This window comes from Sminthopsis crassicaudata, chromosome 3, assembly GCF_048593235.1.
Source record: "Sminthopsis crassicaudata isolate SCR6 chromosome 3, ASM4859323v1, whole genome shotgun sequence".
In the NCBI taxonomy this organism is placed as follows: domain Eukaryota; kingdom Metazoa; phylum Chordata; class Mammalia; order Dasyuromorphia; family Dasyuridae; genus Sminthopsis; species Sminthopsis crassicaudata.
The window spans coordinates 585,241,954-585,261,893 of record NC_133619.1 but is presented as its reverse complement, the minus strand read 5'-3'; the positions used below and the strand labels follow the sequence as shown (position 1 = coordinate 585,261,893).

Here is a 19,940-nt window from a genome sequence, read left to right as displayed (position 1 = left end):
CATAAAACATTCTAACAACTGGCGATAGCTGTCTGAGCTGTTCTGGAATCCCAAAAAGAGGAACGAGACTGCCCTGCCTGGGTCATACAGCGGATGCTGAGAGGGTCCCTCTCCTCAGACTCCAGCCTCACCTCCTGCTTCTGTCGGCATGCCAGTTTCCAGATGAAGGGTAAGGGGTGCGAGGTGGCAGTGGGGTGGCCTGGTGGGGGCATCAGCACAATCAGGGGCCGTGTGGGGCGGCTCAGCTTGTAGGGGTTGATGGCCGGAACCTTATCTTCAGATAAAGAGCGTCCCAGGAGGCAGGTGGTAAAGTCAGCCAATGCATTCGCCAGCTTCTCTGGTTGAAGCACCCGCCATAGCACCAGCTTCTGAAGCAAGCTCAAGGGCTTGGTGCCAAGGCCCGGGGTTTGACCCACCACTGTGGAGGGCAACCTCAGATACTCCTGCCAGGCCCCTGAGTTGCCAGCCAAGGAAGCCCTCAGACCCACAAAGGGGGGCAACAGCTCCAGCAAGCCGCACTCCTGCCAGGCTTTGGGCCCCAGCCAGGAGGGGCAGGCCACATCTGACCTCAGCACTTTCTGGCTCACCACTGGGGAGGCTGCTAGTCCTGGGCAAAGCGCTAGCCTCTCCAGGGCAGGAGCCTGCCCAGAGACCTGTAGCAAGGCCAGGGCCCCCAGCACCCCTACGAGGGGCCCATGGCGGGGCTGTAAGGAGATCAGAGTATTGTTCAGCAGCCTTCGAGTTAATCGGTTTCCCAAATCCTGCAGGTGACTCTCCTGGTCTTCACCATGCTGCGGGGGAAGCTGGTGATCAATACTGGCCAGAGTCCGGCAGGTCACTGTCAGAGAATTGTCTAAGGCCAAGGAGTAGATGGGGTGTAAATTCTGCAGGGAGGATGTGGCCTGGGCTAGGGTGGTGCCCAGACAAGCCACATCCCGGAAATGTGTATGAAACTCAGCCTCTTGGGCCTTCAACTCCTTCAGCTCTTCCAGGTGAGCCTTCTTTTGATAGAGCTCTGCCTGGTAGCACAGCAGGTCCCGTAGAAGATAGTTTCGGCCCAGTTGCTCTGTTTCCGTATTTAACACCTTCCTCAGCAGCTTTTCCTGTATGGGTCCCCGCCCTGCTCAAAGCCTGGTCTGCTTTTCTTCTGTTAGCCACCCACTTCACACCCGCCCCCCTCCCCTGTAGATCACAATTCCCATATTTCACCTTTGGTGTCCTCCCCCCCCCCCTTGCCCTTTCCTGGACCCTTGACCCTATATCTACCTGAATAGCTATTTTTTTCTCTCAAATGCCTGGGTCCTTAACTTAGGGTCAATTATTTTTTTTTAAACATTTGGTGGTTTTATTTCAATATATTTGAATTCCTTTATGATTTTATGTATTATTGTTTTTTACATTGAAAAGTATTATTCTAAGAAGGGGGTCTATACGCTCCACAACAGTAACAAAGTGGATCATGATACAAAAAAGTTTAAGAACCTGTGCCCTATTAGGCCCCTGTCTCTTCTCTCTTAATCCCCTTTCTCATTCTATTCTTCCTAAGCTTCTTCCCCAACTCCTCCCCCTCTACTGTCTTTCAGTCCCCAACTCACCTGAATAACTTCAATTTGATCATAAGTATTCAGTATGTTGAGCTCCAGGCTATGCCATCTTGTCTCCAAATCTGGCTTCTCAGCTCTTATGATCTCCTGTAAAAGCTGTTCCTCTAACACCTCACGAATTGTGTGCATTTCTATTATATTCATATCCTTCAGTATCTCTGAGCTCAGACCTGGAGATAGGCCCCATGCAGTTTTCCTCACAAGCAAGTTCTCTCCACCCAATCCCCTAAACTATCCCCTGCCCCATCCTCCATCAGCCTTACTCTTCCTCTGCTTTTGGCTTCAACCCCTGGCTTAACCCATCTACGCCCACATTTTGGGTAGCCTCTATTCCCAGCCCTTCAGTCAGCCACTGCTCCCCAAGTCTCTCTTCATCTTCCAGCTTCCATCTAGCCTCTGATCCTCATGCTTTACATTATAACAGTTTGGGGCATCTAGCCAACCTTGTTGTAGAGCCAATTGGCTCTTGTAGCAAAGGGCTGGGGAAGAGAAAAGGAAGAGTCCTTAAGTGATAGTAGCAAAAAAATCCTGGAGAAATGGGGAAGGTGACCCCACACCATTCTCCAAGTCCAGGCCTCACCTGCTGGCAAAGCCTCAAGGTGTAGGCTGGTGCTCAGGTAGAGGCAGAAGTAGGGATGTACTTCAGGAAGGCGCAGATGCTCCCTCTGAAGAAGCCACAGCAACTCAGGACACCCCAGACCCAGCTCCACATTTCTCAGCAACACTGGCATACCTGCCAAGAAATGCCCATTGAGACTCACCTCAGTCTCCACAAACTTAGCTACACACCTGCACATGGCCATAACCTCCAAGGGTTGCTTCTAGCTAGACACTCTCTTAGATCATACCTTGTAGAACTGAGAATTCAAAGGATCTTCAGAGGCTATCAAGCCCAATCCTCCCATTTTACAGTTGAGAAAACTAATTCCAAAAGATTGAAATGACCTGTTCACATTATGAATGTAGTTAAATAATAGGACCTAGGTCTTCAGGTCACAAATCCAGTGCTGACCCCCATTCTCATCATACTCCCCCTCTGCAATACCCTTTCCCAGCTCCACCAGCTCGGTTCATATTAGGGTCTAGCCATGTTCTAGCTGCATTCCAGCCCCATGTCTACACCTCTACTATTGACCTCTCATTTAGATGACAAAAGGGACTCTGGAGAAGTTCTGAAAAGGTGAGAGCATCCCGGACTGATATTTGGATATGTGACTAGGGGAAGAAGATAAGAGAAGAATGAAGAAATAAATGGTGGGCAAGGGGGTCACAAGACAGTCTCTGAAGGGCAAAATGGTCAAGAGGTCAATTCTCACCACTGGCAGCTGCTTCTAGCAGTTCCTTTCCCAGATTTGCATCACTGGCTGAAAGCATTCTGAAGACAATTGCAGAATTGCACAAGTTTGGAATAAACAACTTCTCTTCTTCCTCCAGTTCCTCTTCCTCCTCCTCTTCCTCCTCCTCTTCCTCCTCCTCTTCCTTCTTTTCTTCCTTCTCCTTTTTTTCCTCTTTTTTCTCCTCCTCTTCTTCCTTCTTTTTTTCCTCTTTTTTCTCCTCCTCCTCTTCCTTCTCTTCTTCCTTCTCCTTTTTTTCCTCTTTTTTCTCCTCCTCCTCTTCCTTCTCTTCTTCCTTCTCCTTTTTTTCCTCTTTTTTCTCCTCCTCCTCTTCCTTCTCTTCTTCCTTCTCCTTTTTTTCCTCTTTTTTCTCCTCCTCCTCTTCCTTCTCTTCTTCCTTCTCCTTTTTTTCCTCTTTTTTCTCCTCTTCCTCTTCCTTCTCTTCTTCCTTCTTTTTTTCCTCTTCCTTCTCCTTTTCCTCTTCCTTCTCTACCTTCTCTTCTTCTTCCTTCTCTTTCTCATAAGACTTGTCCTCCTTTATCTCTTCCTTATCTTTTCTGTCCTCCTCAGTGGTGTTGTCTAAGAGACAGAACCAAAATGCAACTTTCTCATTAAAAAACTGGTCAACTCAGGCCTTCAGGGGACAATTTCCCATCCCTTGAAGTTCAAGAGGTACATCTGAAAGGGAGATGTCTTTGGGGGAATAGGTGCCTATGAAGGAAGGAATAGGTTGCTGCTGAAAGGGAGACACAGGATCAGTATGAGCAACTGTAGAAGAGGGGGAACAGAGTGAACAAAGATGTTTTGGTTTCTTTGTGGACTGAGGTGACAGAATTTAAGATGATTTCATCAATGCTGTGGAAGTAGAGGAAGTCACTAGTGTTCTGGGAGGCATAGAGGAATAAGAATACATGACATGCCCGACAAGCCTGAAGTTCTCTGATTGTTCTTCATCCTCTTAAGAAAAGAGGGGAAAAGGAAGAAGAGAAGGAAGAGGATATAACAGAAGAAAAGTAAAGAAGAAATATACTGGGAGCATGGGGAGCAGTAGGCACATGTGTGCTCTCTAAAGTATACTGGAAGAGTGTTCTGTGAACACTTCTCATGAGGTTGGTTGGCTAGCAACTGAGGGAAATTCAAATTTAATTTCACAAGTATTTATTAAGAGATTTTGTTTATAAAGCACTGTGCTAGGCTCAAAAACAGTTCCTGCCCTTAAGAATCCTACTTTCTTGAAGCTAAACCAATTCTATTCTACTATTCTACAAATATAATTTGAACAGCAAAAGAGCACTGACAGCTAAGGAAAAAAAGGAAAGCTCTTTCCTAAGATGTGGTGCCTGAATTGAGCCTTGAAAGAAAACTAACGATTCTAAGAGGTATGATGAGTTTGAGGTGCCACAAAAACATCTGCAAGTTGTCAACTCTGTCTAATGACTGGACAGCTAAGAAATCATTCAGCTAACAAACTGTTGTTAATTTCCCAATGCTTGAATGAGAGCAGTTTGAAAAGGGCAGGAAGTGAAGTGAATGAATAGACTTGGTAGCGATAACTGAGCAACTTCCACGTGAAATGTTAGGTAGTGAGTAAATGCAGTAAACAGAAAAGATTTTTGGATATTCTTGTTTATGCGTCTTGCTTATTATGTCTAATGATTCCCAGAGGAGAAGGCTATAACACCTAAATAAGTTGCCTAGCACACTGATGCTGATCGCCAATTACTGAGACCTCAGAGAGTTAGAGAGAGGAAAAGATTAATTAAAAGCAGCATTCCATGAGACATCTTGCAGCCTGGAACGCGAATGCAGTGTGAAAACGTTCAAACTTCCTATCAGGAAAACAAAACTAAACATGAGGTTGAAACCGTGGATACATAAATAAGTTCAAGGAAAAAACTATCAAGTGATTCCTGGAAAAGAAGAACACATTTGATAAGCAAATCATTAATAAAATAAAGGTCTGTGAGAGGACCTAACAAAGTGCCAGTACATAGCAAACACTTAATAAATGGATATTGCAACTTGAAGTCAGAAGTCATTTAGTACAATTCATAGCCCTATAAGCTGTCCAACAAGTGATTGCTCGAAGACTTTCAATGACAGGGAAACCCACTGCTTTTCTCTTCCAATCCATTTCATTTTTAGCTATCTATAATTTTTAGTTCTTCTTTCCTGTTATCAAATCTAAATTGCATTCTACAACTTTCCTCCTTTGCTTCTAGTTTTGTTTTCTGTAGCCAAACAAAATAAGTTTAATTCCTCTACCATATCACATAGTCTTCCAAATAGTGTGATCATAGTCCTTTAAATCTTTTCTTCTCTTAAATCTCCAGTCATCTCTAGTAAGCATGGTATATAGAAGATATCAAGCTGGCCTCAAAGCAGGGATCCTGCTAAGGCATACTGGCAATACCCTTAGCCTCTCTGTGGTTGAGCTGATTCTAAGACTTTGAAGTTTCAGAAAATGTGGCAACTTGCATTGGTAAAAGGTGTTTCTTCACCAGGAGCTCTTCATAGCAATGAAATCCCAGTTTCAGTTACAATCCCTCTCTAACTCTCCTCTTTCCTCAGAACAAATCACGTTACTTCTAATTATCATAGCAAATTCTTAAGACTCTGCATCATCCTGTGCATTGTCCTCTGGACACTCTCCAATTTACCAATATCCTTTCTTAAAGGATATTTCTTAAAATTTGGTGCAAAGAACTGAACACAGTCATGTTTATTAACACTGTTAATCAATGCCTTATCCTTCATTCGCTCTAATATGGTTTCACAACACCAGTGTATGTTGCCTTGTCACAGTGTATTATCTCTTTAGCCAATCAATCAATCATTTATTAAGCATATACTATGTTCCAGGCACTGTATTAAGTACTGAAAGAGAAGCCATCAAGTAAGTTTCAGGCTTATCAGGGCAAACAACAAAATTATGTACAATTTTTTTCTGCTGGAATTGGAGTAGGTCTTAAGAGATCATTTGTGTGAATAGAGGGAAGGCCAGTTTGGCTAGACTGAAAGTGCTGAATGGAGAAAACATCAGTTGGGGCCAAGTTGAAAGCTTTAAAAGCTAAACAAAGGAGTTTATACTTGATCTCAGATGCAATAGAGAGCTTCTAGAATTTAATTAGCAGAGGAGCAACATGATCAGATGTCACTTTGGCAGCAATTTGGTGCATAGACTAGAACTAGTAGAACTTGAAGCAGGAAAACCAGTTGAAATGTTATTGCAATAAATAATCTAAGTGAGAAATTGTAAGGGCTTGAACTATGGTGGTAGCTCTGTGAGTGGAAAGAAGGGGCAGAATGTGAGAGACAGAAATGATAGTATTTAGTGATTGATGGTTATATGTGTAATAAAGGAGAGTTAGAAGTACATTGCCGAAATAAAGAATCTAGAAGGCTGGGGTAATGGTAGTAACTACAGAAATAAAGATGTTTGAAAAATAGATTTTGGAGGTTAAGATAATGAGTTCTCTTTTGGACATTTTGAATTTAAGCTCAGGAGAAAAAATAGAAATATAGGTAGATCTAATATTTATTTGCATAGAGATATTAATAAAATACATGGGAGTTGATGAAGTCACCAAGGGAGACTATAGAGCTAAGAGGGCCTAGGACAGATCCTTGGGGAACACCCAGAGTTAATAAGTATGATAATGTTGATGAGCCAGCAAAGGAGAATGAAGAGTTGTCATACAGATAATAAAGCCAGGAAAGAGTAGCACGTGTGTGTGTGGGGGGGGGGGGTGGGTATTTTAAATTTTATTGATGTGTTTTGTTTTTTTACAATGCAAAGATTTATATATTATCTCCTCTCTGTGATAGGTCTCTTATAACAAAATAAAATAAGAATACAGCAATCTTACCTGGAAAATGTGAAAAATATTTCATATCCAAGGCAGCCTCAACTTCTGTATTTTAAAAAATTAAGTAAAAACAAGTTAATCAAGTGGTCACAAAGATGCAAAATTACTTTATTAAGAACACATAAAGATATCAATTTCAATCCTGAAATTAGTAGCCACATTGTAAAATATTGAGAAATGAATGGAGTTAAAGAAAATGGAGAAATGAGTACAGATGGCCTTTTCTAGGAGTTTAAATGTGAAAGGGAGGAGAGATGTAAGATAACAACTTGGGTAGACAGGATCAAATGAGCAAGTGAAAGTTTTTCACGGACATATAAAATTTAAGTCGATTTAGAGATAGGAGAAAGGAGAGAAAGAGCTAGAAGACAAGGAGAAATTATAGGGAGAGAAGGCAGGAATGATTTAAAGTTCAAGCTCCAAGAAGAAATAAGAAGGGATGGAGTCAATTAGAGGAGTTTCCTTAGTAAGGAGAATGGATGTTTTATTCAGAGTCTAGAATAGCAGAGAATAAAATGAAAGGCAAACATGTCAAGGGGTTTTGAGACCTTCACTTGCTGCAAACCAAAAGCCCATTCATTTTCACACCAGTTGACACAACTATTGTGCCCAGTTTCAAGTCTAAAGAGTTCAAACAGTAAAAGTGATCATGTGAAAACTGAGTAAAGCCCTGGGTTAATATAGCCAGCTGTACTACACCTTTTTTTAGTACCCCATTTCTGCTAGTCCAATTCTAAGATTCTATGATTCCAGTAAGAAGCAGTCACAGAAATTCTTTCTGGAAAATCATATACCTTTCTCATGTCTTTCCAGATAATGGGACATTTCTAGGATATCTTCATTATCCTGTTGGCTCAGAGACAGCAGCCAGAGAGAGGCCTGGTCATTAGGGTCGAGGATCAGGGGCCATCGTCGAGACCACCTATGAGTGGGACTGCGGAGAAAAAGGGCAGCCAGACGTGTAGACACTGCACGGGGCTTCAGGTCCCGGTCCCACTGGTGTTGCTCAGTCTCAGAGCTCAGCACTGACAATAGGCTAAAGGGTATTTGGGTGGGTATCTGGAATTCTTCCAATTCTCTTGGTAGGTTCTGTTCTCTGTCCAGTTCTAAGGCCACATCATCTGGGTCCAGATGGTCCTGGCGACCTAAACACAGTGCCAACCATTTGTCCAGGATCTCCTGGCGTCTTGGGGATGGGAAGGGACCCAGATAATTGATGGCAGCTGCAGCGAGCAGGGCATCTCCAGTTACTGTCTGACAGCTCCCTTTCAGCTTCTGAGAAGGAAGAGATGAAAAGAAGGAGAAGAAAAACAGGCTCAAGTTGGGAGAGAGGGAGAAAGGAAGGAAGGATAGGAGGGAAGGATAAATGGGAGGAAAGGGGGAAAAGGAAATGGGGCTAACAAAGGAGAAAAGTGATAGGGGAAAAGTTTCTTGGGCAGAGAGAGGCAAAAGTGGACTGTTCATGTTGCCTTTTGGGGCATGTTATTGACTACCACTACTACTACTACTAGTACTACCTAATACTAATGCTACTACCTGCTAATACTAAGTACTACTACTACTACTACTACTACTACTACTACTACTACTACTACTACTATTACTGCTACCTACTATTAAGTACTACTACTATGACTACTAGTACTACTACCTGCTACTACTATTTACTACTAGATAGGTATTACAAGTCTCCAGATTCTCTTTTAACAAATGGGGAAGCTAAGATTTGGAGAAGTTAGGTGGCTGGCCCATGACAATACATATTTAAGCCAACACTTCAATTCAGATGTGAGGGTGCCTCTCAGGGTGGGAGTCTTTCTAGGGTGGGTTTGTTAGAGGAAAGGCTATTTCCAGGACTAAGAGGGGCAGGAAATTCCTAGGTCTGGGCAGGTACAAGAGGAGCAGCAACATCCTGTGCTGAGCAGAGGAAAGGGTGAACAACTCATCCCACGGTATAGGTACAGAGGATTACCTGAATAAGGGCAGTCCATACATTCATGGGGGTGATCAGGGCAGCCTGAACCTGTCCTTTTGCTTCCCGGCCGTGTATCGCCTTACTGAGCCGTTCGGCCAGCAGATTGTGGAACTGCCGCGCCTGTTCAACCTGAAGAGCCAGGATGTGGTTTTGCTGTAGAAGCTCCCTTGTCTGCATTTGGCACTGGCCCATGCGGTTCTGCTCAAACATCAACGAGTCCTCCACTCGCTTCAGTAGGATCGCTGTCGATATTCCTTCACGCTGTGCCAATCCAAAGCACAGTACAGCCCGCAACCAGGAAGCTAGCCCTGCTGCAGCCTGGCTCACAAGACACAGCTTCTCCTGTTTCATGCTTGGGTCTTCCATTATCTGACTCAGCTTCTGCAGATCTGCTTCTCCTACAGTCTCTTTGTTAAAGAATAAAAGGTCCTGTCCCCAAGAGAGGAGGGAATGAAACACTAGCTCAGGGGCACAAATGCATCCCTTCTGTCTCTACTCTTCTGCCTACCTGCCTTCACTTAAGCCCTGTCAATTCTTCCCACCTCAGTCTTTCCACTTCACCCCTCCCCTCCTCTTGTCTCTTTCAGGCTCCATTGTCTCTTCTTTTCTTCTTTCCCCCCATCTCCTGGCTCTATCACTGCTCCCTCCTTCAATATAGCTCCTGCCCCATCATCCTTTTTGATGCTCCTCTATTCTTGATCATCTCCCTGTTCCCCTAATCCTCCTCCTCACAATTCCCATAACCTCAATCACCACCCTACCCTGATCTCCCCAATAGCTACCTCTCATCCTCATTTTGCCCATCACCTCTTCCTGTCCTATCTTATAACACTTGGGTTCAGACCCCTACCTCAAAAAAGCCCTCTTTGCCTAGCAGTTGCTTGGCACTCTCCCATCCTGGTGGGCAATGGAACAGGACACAGAGGGCATCAGTCACTGCTACCACCGAAGCAGGGGGAGCTCTGTAACTACGCAGCTCTTCTACATCAGCCACCTTAAGCTGGATTAGGGGCCCCAAGAAAGTCTCGTCCAACTGAGAAAAAGAACCATAAAGGGATGAGAGTAAAAAAGGCTCTAAACATAGAACTTCTCAGAAAGATATTAGTCCCCAGCCAAGAATCCCTGACAGCAGGTAGTTTTAATGAATAATCCACTTCCCCCTTTCTAGCACTTTATCCATCAGCGTCTCTGTGGCTAAGCATTATAGCAAGATGCTTCTTTTCTTGCCATTTATTGGTGAAACTTATATGTGGCTATTATTGTACATGGAGATATTGTGAGGGCCTTTGAGTAAAAAGCTTCCCTACTTCGATTATGAAGCCAGATTCATCAAATTAAACCTACAGAGCAAGGCAAAGCCAGAAGTAGAGCTAGGAAGCATGTGACACATTTTCCTGAATACTGTCAACGTGAATTTAGCAATGGTATATTCTGCAGAGGTATATTTGACTTGACAATTAGAGCCATCCAAATGTGGAAGGATGTTCCTGGAAAAAGCAGGCTCCTCCTCATGTGTGGTCTTCCAGAGGAGGCTGGAAACGTTGTGAAGGAAAATTCTTGGTCTACCTGGTTTTAGAGGTCTCTTTTACTGATAGGATTTTGTGATATTCTCAAATTAATAAGCAATAAAATTAAATTATTTTGTATTTTCAGAATTTGTTCTGTTTTACCTCCTTTCTAATAGCCATTAATATCAGTTCCCACTTTGATTGCATATTAAAGGTTACAAAGTGTTTTTCTGATTTAACACTCCTTGCTGCCAAGTTTATTGTGCTTTTGTGGATGGGTATTCAGTCAACCAATATACAGCCCAAGACATTAGACAGGCAAATAATATTCCCCTCCCCCCCTTTTTAACATATAGGAATCTCAAATTTAGGAAGGTTGTTAATTTCCCAAAGTTTTGTTACTTTTTCCCTTCTCATGTTAACCTTCCTTTAAAACTCAACTAAATTCTTATCTCCTGCAAGAAGTCATTCTCAGCCCTCTGTAACATCAATTCCTTCTCCCCGATACTATATCCAATTTTTCCTGCATATATCTTTGTCATTTCATGATGTTTACCTCATGCTGTAAAACAGGAACTTGTTTTTAGCTTTTCTATTCTCAGTGTTTCTGCCATGCTAATGTGTAAATACTTAACAAATATGCTGAAAAACTTTCCCAGCTAATGTGTCAGCCAGGATTAGAACTCAGTCCTTCTGACTATAAATCCAGGATTCTTTACATTCCATATGCTTACTCTCACTGTTTAAATCTTATAGCAAAATCATTCTGTAGCCTTGGTTTAAACTAAGGAAGAGGAAAGTGGTAAACATAAGCAAGATCTAGAATCCCTAAAGGCCAAGCTGGGATTGGTAGAGAAAAAGGTATCACTAACTCCTAGCAACTCTGGAATGAGTGAGGATAGAGAGGGCAATTGGCATCCCAGGTCTGAACTGGAACTCCAGTGCTCAGTGAGGGATCCTGTGTCCATCCTGATAATATGTTGGTTTGAAAAGGGGAAGAACATGAATGGGATCACCTGTTCAGCTAGTGACTCCTCCTGGCTCTGCAGCATGTCTCTCTGCTTGGTAAGATTGCCAATGAGTATCTCCTGTTGCTCACAATTCTTTAAGAACTGAAGATACTGCATTCTGTCTGCCTCCAACTGCTTCTGACAATTAAGAAGGTCCTGTGAACAGAGAAGTCAGGCTCTACCTAAATTCAGCTTTCAGCAATCCCTACCCCACAGATACAGGAAGATCTAGGGGATCATACAATCCAGCCAATTGCTCAACCAATAGTGTGGGATAATCTCAGAATAATAGCTGTCATGACCCTTAAAGATCAATTTCCTGAAACATAAATCCCACAGGCTAGTAGAACAGCTACTTCATTCTGATCCTTCTTCCCCTATCACCACCAAACTCAAGCTTCATTTTCTATGCCCCACACCAGAAAATATTCCTACTACCATTACTTCTCATCTGACATTCCCTCCATCCAATACTCCACTCCATAGGTTAATCCCTCACATGTCCTCATTAGGTTGTAAACTGCTTGAGAAAAGGTACTGTTTTTTGCTTTTCTTTGTATCCTAGGCATTTAACACACTGCTTAGCACATATTAAATGCTCTTTCCTGACAGCCTGATAGCCATTAGCAAGGCATTTAATGCTTGTTGATTGAAAATAAAATTAAAAGACTAAGCCCCTAGATTACCAGTCCTTAAACTCCAACTAGGAACCTTCATGGTGAAATGTCATTCTAAGGGAGCAGGAGTAAAGTCTTTTGGAAAGGTACAAGTTAGCCAAGAAGTTAAGGCTGAAATTCTATATGTTAAGGTGAAGAGTTGGTTTTGTTTTACAAGGAGTTCTTTGTAAAGTTTGTGTTTTAATAGTTAAATGTGGTTGGGTTTTTTTTGTTTTGTTTTTGTTTTTTGTTTTGTTTTTGTTTTGTTTTGTTTTGTTTTTTGCTGAGGTAATTGGGGTTAAGTGAGTCAGGTCCCCCTGACTTACAGTGGTTATAATTTTTTAAAATTATGTTTTAGTATTTTATTTTTTTAAAGTTCCCCCATAAAATTTGGGTTGTTTTTTAAAAGCACTTAGCACATAGTAGACACTAGTTGAATGCTTATTTTCTCCCCTACCTATGAAAAATAAAATGCCCATACTAAAGAAATGTGATGTGTACATCTCTGTGAATCACTTGACCAAATTAGGTCTGATCTTTCTTATGTTAAATCAAGAAGGGACACCACACCTCTGTCAATTCTATTTCCTAGTGTAAGAGGTTATTTCCTATGCATCAATCAGAAATGTAGAATTCTATGAGGTTGGATGTGGCAAGGGGTGTAAATCAATGGGAGAGGCATGGAAGGACAGAAGCAAAACTCTCAAAATCCTCAAAATACAGATGTATTTTCCCTTTTTCTAAGCAATATGAGTAGAGATAGATGAGGAAGCAGTTTGAGAGGGTCTGGAATAATCATGGGAATTATACTAGATGAAATGGATCAACACATTTCTCTCTGCAGGTCCAGTCCACCAATAATCTGGGTCAGTCAAGGCTGATTGAAGCATGTTATTATCAAGTAATCTTCTATCTAACAAAAGCAGAACTTTCAGGGAAGGGCCCCCAAGAAATCTGGATTCTACTGTTCTCTAGGCAGCTGTCTAAAGTGATACTCCTGAGAAGGATAATTTTTAGTTATTTCCTGAAATCCATAGATGGAAACAGATCCACTCCCTCTCCATGAGGTCTAATTTCCTAGGACACAAGCACATTTCCTTAGTAGAGACCCATACCACACTTACCTTTTTCCTCAGAATGAAAGGGAAGAGAGGACCACCAGAGGCATTGTGCTTCAATGTTGCTAAGAATGGCTCTTCCACCAGGTTTGTTGACCAACTTCCCAATAATCAAAAGCATCTGGGCTCTGGGTCTTTATTTCCACCAATAATTGCCTCAAAGAATAATTATCAGCAATGACTTCAATTTCCTGATATACAGTGCCCGAGCTATTGTGATTGGCAGCTCTCAGTGAGAATACAGCTAACCTGAACGATTTTTTTTTCTTATTCTTACCAATACTTCTCATATCTCAACAATTCTTCTGTCCCAAGCCAGCATCCTCTGCTACTTCTTGCACCCTTGACCAAAACTACCTTCCATTGCGATTCCCCTTATCTGTTATGGATTGCATCATCTCCCACCATTCACACCTCATGGGCATTCCGCAGCTCATTCTCGAGGTTTTCCACCAAGCGGTAGTGGGCATTGTTCTGCTCTATCACCATGGTCAGTTTCCCCAGGGCTGTCTGAATCCTGGGAAGAGATGCCAGGGAAGGAGGGAGAAGTGGGGAAGGGGGAGTTGCAGGGAGAGGTGTTTAGAAAAGGGGCACGAGCAGAAAGGGAACCTAGGAACTCTCTGGGAGGGGGTCAGGGCAAGGCCAGGTCAATGTTTGATCACGGGCTTAGGGATGATAGGAGAGAAGTGGGTGACAGGGAGCAGGGAAATCTGGAGATAGGATAAAAAGGGGCATAGGATCCCACCGCTGGATCTTGTTCTGGATGCGATTGGACAGGTGAAAGTACAGCAGCAAGAAGGTATCCAAGAAGTCCAGGAAAGTCTTGGGCGTAGCTAAGGGCATCAGTGGGCAGAGGAGCTGATAGTATTTGGTAGCTGATAGATGGATCAGAGCCATAACTTTGGCTATATTGGCAACAGAGGCCTGTGGAGCTGGGAGCCGAGGACAGTCTGCAAGAAATCCAGCCTTTGAATGTGGGAAAGTGGGGAAGAAAAGAGGAACAAGGAAAGGAACTGAGCATCAAAAGGGGGGAAAGAAGAGACGAGATAATGAGGAAAAGGAGGAAGTGCTTCACCAGGGTTTGGCAAAAAGGAGAAAGGAAGTCCCATCAGGAGAAGGTGCTTTTTCAGGATGTGGCAAAGAAGAGGAACTTCAGCGAGGATGGGGTAGGGAAGGAAGAGAAATCAGGTGAGGCAGGCTTACCACGTTCTAGCCTTTTGTTAAAGATATTCTCTATGTAATGCTGGGCCAGGTTGATCAGGGTAGTCTTGTCCCAGGGCTCATAATAATCAATGCTGATGCAAGCACGATCAAGGAGAGCCAGAAAAGTGGTGGGGCGGATCTGGGGAGGTCTGGTACTCTCAGACATCAGGATGAAGAGATGGAGGTTACTGCATACCAGCCGGCGGAACCTATGGGCAGGGAAGTGATAAGTAGCCACTTAATTCTCCAAATAACCCATTCTCAATCCTCTGCAAACCCCTCCCTCCCTCCCTCCCTCCTTCCCTCTCTCCTTCCCCCTCTCCTTCTCCCTCTCCTTCTCCCTCTCCTCCCCCCCTCTCTCTCTCCCTCTCTCTCTCTCCCCATCCTTCAATAATGGGAAAGATTTCCTTCCACAACTACATGCTGATAGAGCTATGGGACTTTTTCTCCCACTCCCACATCCCAGGGCCAGCCTCACCAGCCCGGTTCTGTGGTGGCCTGCACCATCCTACCTCAGTATCACCATTTCCTTCTTGGGTCTAATCTTGACAGCCATATTCTCTAAAGGCAGCTGCTCAGCAATGGTTTTCAGCTCCTCATCTGAGTACAGACCAGGGAAGTACCCTTCTTGTGAAAGGCCTAAAAGAAGATTCAAAAGGGAGGAACTTGCTCCCTCTGGCACCATCAAGGCTGCCGGCTTGCCCACAAACCCTGCATGCCAGGCGGCTTTCTTGAGGCATTTCAACACAGCCTCCTTAGGCTTCAGGGGCAGCTCAAAGAGGCAAGCCTGGCTAAGTCTGGCAGCCAAGTATAGAGCAGTTCGTCTTCCTGTTCCCCTGGTATATGATAGTAGAATTCCATGTTGTTGTGGACCAGCCAATACCCGGGCCAAGCGGGCCACATGCTCGGCAAAGGGGCGACATGAGGAAAGCCGGGGCCCTGGGCCCAACTCTGACAGCGCAGTCTCCACCTGCTTCTCTAGGACCTCCCAGGTTTGCTGCAGATATAGTTTAGATTCCTCCATAGTATATTCCAGTAACAGTTCCTGGGTGAAGAGCAGATTAGAGACCCGTTCCTTGGGCAGTAGCAGCAGCGCAGGTAGCAACAGCGGGGCTGAGACAGTCAGGTGATTACTTTTCTGCCACCGGATCTTACTTTTTTTCTCTAGCTTTGTAGAGGAAATATTCTTATGGCTCAAAATCACAGAGATGACTGAGGGAGAGGCCCGGTCAGGTGGTGCTGGCCCAGTCAATGGCAAGCTCAGGAATTTGGGCCCAGGGCCCAGTGGAGACCAATTCACAGTCAAGGCCACCAAGTCTCTAGTCCTAGGTTCATCCTCATCTTCACTTGAGCTGCTGCTGTGATCTTCCCATTGGGCCAACTCCTCCTCAGACTCTACCTCAGGCACCAGTTCCTTCCCTTCCTCTACCTCTTTTGATTCCCAAATGCTCTGGTAAGCGGTATTTGAACAAAAAGCACTGGTTGCGACAGCCAGCAGCATCTGAACACAGCGATCCCGTTCTGTGCCTGTAATAAGGCGGTCGGCGAAGATGCGTTGGGCCTCATGCAGCCAGAGGTGGGCCACGGTCCTGATGGCCACCAGTGTGGACAAGTGGGTGCCCCGGAGGCCCGACATGCGGCGAAGCTTCTCCAGTCGAGTCGGTGTGTGACTAAGGCGCACTGGAGGTCGAGGGTAGAGCAGCTGCAGACTGTTGAGCAGATGTTCTATAGTATGTAAGGAGAAGCGGTAGTGAGGTCGGTGGGGGGATGCTGGGAAGTGGGCCCGCATTTCCTCCCAGGCATCCATAGTGGCAGTGACCAATGCCCTTGCCATCATTTCTTGCTTCTCCAGGGAGGGGAAGCGCTCAAGCCAAGCCTGGACCCCTGCGCAGTGCCTGGATAAAATGGTCACCCGGCTTATGTTGTCCAGCAGCAGCACCGTGAAGAGCCGGGTCAAGCGTGAGCACAAAGGCAGCTCAGAACAGCAGGGAGCTGTGGCTGTGGCCAGCCAGTTGAAAGTGGTGGGCACTACCTGCAGCTCCAGAGTGTCATTGGCATACAGTGTGTTATAACTCAGGACCTGTCGCAGTGTCTCCAGCACAGGTAGACATTTTCTCGTGGGGTCTGCGGGTATCAGAGGGAGAAGAGAGAGTGTTAGGCCTTTTAAAAAGGATGCTGTCTGGCAGCCCCAAGTACCCACATCTCACCAAGGGTACCCCCACCACCCAGTGGTAGAAATGGGGACTGTGTGACATGAGAGGTGAGGATCTATCAGGTGTCTGTATCTCCATCACAAGATGTGGAGTAGGAAGAGTAGAATCTCCCCTTTGCATTTGTCTGGCTCCTACTTGGACCTGGTGCCCTAGAGGTAACGGTAATCTCATTCAGGAATATCATTTATTGTGCTAAGTGGACAGCAGTTAGTTGCCTGCCTTGGGACACGAAGTCACATAGTGTCATGAGATAAAATGCTGTTGAAGCAGTTGGGGACTTAGAAACTTGAGTTTAGCAGAAACAGTAACTGTAATCTCTTTCCTTTCCCCTTTCTCTCTGGATTCATCATCCTAACACAGATTACAACATGTCTGAGTCCAAGTAAGGAATGAGAGAGATGGCCCAGCAGTATTCTAAGCAGAGATTTGTGAGGGAAAGAATGGCAGCAACTAGCTTTAGGAAATGATCAAGACATCAATCCCCTAGTGAACTGCTGAAGAAGGAATATTCCACTACCTTATGAGTGTGATACTGGGGTTAAGGGAGACTGAACAAGGGAGCTTTCCTCTGCTAAGAGATTTTTAGGAAGTTTGTTCTCTTGGCAATGATATAGTAACAAGGTAGCAGTTGCTGATAAGTCCCTGAGATAGCTGACTCTACTTGAATGGGATGTCACAACTTGGAGGTTTTATAACTGTACCTTTTTCATTATAATTGTTTTCAGGATGAATGAATAGAAAGCATTTAAGTGTTTACTATGGACCAAACACCATACTAAATACAGAGAATATAAATACAAAAGCAAAAATTCACTTTCTAAGAAGGAAAGGTAATATACATAAAGTGGTGGTGGCCAGGAAAGGCAGTGTTTTTATCTGGGAGATTGCTGAAATAGTGTGCAGAAAACCAGGGCAGCCAATTGCTACCTCTCTTTCCAGAGGCAGTGTAGATCTCAAATAAAAAGAGTTGTTAGGCAAGGTGATATTTGCCTAGCAGTAGGGAAGAAAATGACCAAGGAAGAGATCTACAGAGTTTAGAGTTGAGTAAATATTCTAGATCAAGGCTTCTTAAATTGTGGGCTGCAGCCTCACATGGGGTCTTATAACTGAATGAATTATGCAAAATTATAGGTTTTTTATCAGTAAATGTTTAATTTGTATACCTATATACTTGGGGTCACATGAAAATTTCTCAGGAGAAAGGGGGTCATAAGTGGAAAAGAAATTAAGAAGTCCTGTTAGGTACTTTTGGAGATTTTTTTACAGTTCTAGCTGGAAAAAAATATACCAAATTTGTGAATATTATATGTGAATGACTCCTTAAATTTTAAACCTTAGGGAGAGGAAGCTATTAGTAGAAAGGGGAGAAGAGCCAGTTACATAGCAATTCAGGCAATTTCCTAATTTACTATAGCATCAGCTCTTTTTCCATTGTGAGCACTGCCTCCTATTTTCCAGGTAGAGAATAATCTACCCATTCTTTTACACATGGGAATGTCAATCCTCATTTTAGAAGTATATGGGGAAAAGATATTGCTTAGGGAAGTAGGAACTATGACATGGGATGATGGGTATAGAAATGTATGAGAGATGTTGAGGGTGTGGTATGGAATTTAGGGGAAAAGATGTGGGTTAAGTATATCGTATCAGCAAGGATACATCAGGGAAATCAGTGTGTCCCTGTGTGCTCCAGAGGCCTGGAAGGTATGTTAGATTAGTTAATTCTTTGATGTCCCTTCCAATTCAAAGGAATTTCTATAATTATTAGATCTAGTGGAGCTGCTTCAGACAGCATGGGAACCTGGGAAGGTGAGAGTTGGAGTCAGGAAGACCCATCCTCAGGTACTTAGCTGTGTATTCCTGGGCAAGTCATGTTACTTGGGCCTGTCTTAGTTTCCCCATCTGTAAAATTGGAATGATAATAGCACCTTCCTGCTTTGCAAACCTTAAAGCATTATATATAGTCTAGTTCAATACTCTTTATTAGAACCAGCAGGTGACAGAGGGTCACTTATAACACGGGCCACTTGAAACAACTTCTTAGTGAAACTTCTGGCAAAACAGAACAAAAGAGGAATGGGTCAAATGTGAAGATGGTATCAGAATGAGATGACAGTGAAACCTCTGGGGAGGATAAAGGAATAGACTATAGGGTCACTACCAGATAGCCTAAAATGCAGGTGAAAAGACTGGTAGCTAAGTAGGAAAATGTCTTCTTAATCCAGAGTGTCACAGAAAGGGAAAATGGGCTAGGACAGCTGCAAAGTGAGACTGCAGTCCACTTTGAGAGTCAGGGGAAACTTTAATCATAGTCCATATAATTGCTATTAGAGATGCAAAAAAAAAAAAGAGCGAGAAGTGAGGAACTAAGGGGCAAATGGACACTCTGCCCAGAGATTCCCTAGGAACTACTAAGAAGTGAGGTGGCCTGATGATGGATCTAATGGTTATAGGAATGTGCATGAGGCTAGTTGGAATTTTAGCTAGTTTAATGGTTATGCAAAAATGAAGGGGGGTGTGATGTGCCAATAATTTACTGTGGAAGGTATAGAAAGCAAATCAGAGGTGGAGGACAGATCAGATCCAAGAAGTCCCAAGTCCCAAGAGGAAAAAGCATCCTACTCCTCTAGATAGTGGTTCCTGTCTAGGAGTCCTTTGTTTTTGGAATCTGTGACATCTCTTCCATCCTATTCCCAGTTCTGGACCCTTACCAGCTGCTGCCATGTGCAGGTCCTTTAAATGGAAAAGAAAAGAGCCCTTAGAGGATACTATTTTCCCTGGCCAATTCTGGTGCTGCTTATGGATCTCTTGATTCAGAATGTTTCTTAGATGAGTCGTGGTGAGAGCCAAATGGATTGGAATATGCACACATGGGTGGTTGGGCTCCACCAACACTTCCACAAAGGCAGACTTTCCAGAGCCAGTCTCTCCAGTCAGCAGCACAGGATGTCCCGCAGCCAAGAGGAGATCTGTCACATACAGTACACGTTCTGCCTGTAAGCAGGAAGTGGGACATCAGCTCTGGACATTCAGATGGCAAAGAAAGCCAATTCCAGACAGCTCTTTTCCCACATTAGTTTCTTCCCTCTCTATTTATCATCCATACCTGGGTTGAAAAGTTGAAGGTTCCTTTACTTCCCTTGATCCGTTTGCTCAAATATAGGCCTGTGAAAGGCACCAACGATCCATCCTCAGAGCAAAGTTGTAAGTCAAAAACAGAGGTACAGGTAGGCAGCTCAGTATATTCACTGTGGTGCTTCAAAATTCCCCTAACAAAGTTGTCAAAAGTAGACCAATGCCTGTATAAATAAAAAGAGGAAGATGCATGCTAACAATTCTCATCTGGGGCCTGGAGTCCATGTGCTGAATGCATACAGTTACTACAGTTACATATACACAAAACCTCACACACAGAAACTGTCACACATTACAGTCTTTCACACTCAGAAA

At 43.8% G+C, this 19,940-nt stretch overlaps 1 protein-coding gene across 1 annotated transcript in view; it reads right to left on the bottom strand.

The window, feature by feature from the left end:
* Positions 1-19,940, bottom strand: part of DNHD1 (dynein heavy chain domain 1) — a 120,225-nt gene that overhangs the window by 14,858 nt on the left and 85,427 nt on the right. The window contains exons 25-39 of the mRNA XM_074302538.1: positions 19,597-19,789; positions 19,202-19,484; positions 14,790-16,401; positions 14,278-14,486; positions 13,820-14,024; positions 13,489-13,591; positions 11,307-11,456; positions 9,633-9,815; positions 8,780-9,211; positions 7,602-8,082; positions 6,808-6,852; positions 2,921-3,517; positions 2,042-2,337; positions 1,596-1,835; positions 132-1,103 (exon numbers count right to left, since the gene is read on the bottom strand). Coding sequence (XP_074158639.1) covers positions 132-1,103; positions 1,596-1,835; positions 2,042-2,337; positions 2,921-3,517; positions 6,808-6,852; positions 7,602-8,082; positions 8,780-9,211; positions 9,633-9,815; positions 11,307-11,456; positions 13,489-13,591; positions 13,820-14,024; positions 14,278-14,486; positions 14,790-16,401; positions 19,202-19,484; positions 19,597-19,789 — 6,001 coding nt within the window. The remainder of the gene's footprint in view (positions 1-131; positions 1,104-1,595; positions 1,836-2,041; positions 2,338-2,920; positions 3,518-6,807; positions 6,853-7,601; positions 8,083-8,779; positions 9,212-9,632; positions 9,816-11,306; positions 11,457-13,488; positions 13,592-13,819; positions 14,025-14,277; positions 14,487-14,789; positions 16,402-19,201; positions 19,485-19,596; positions 19,790-19,940) is intronic.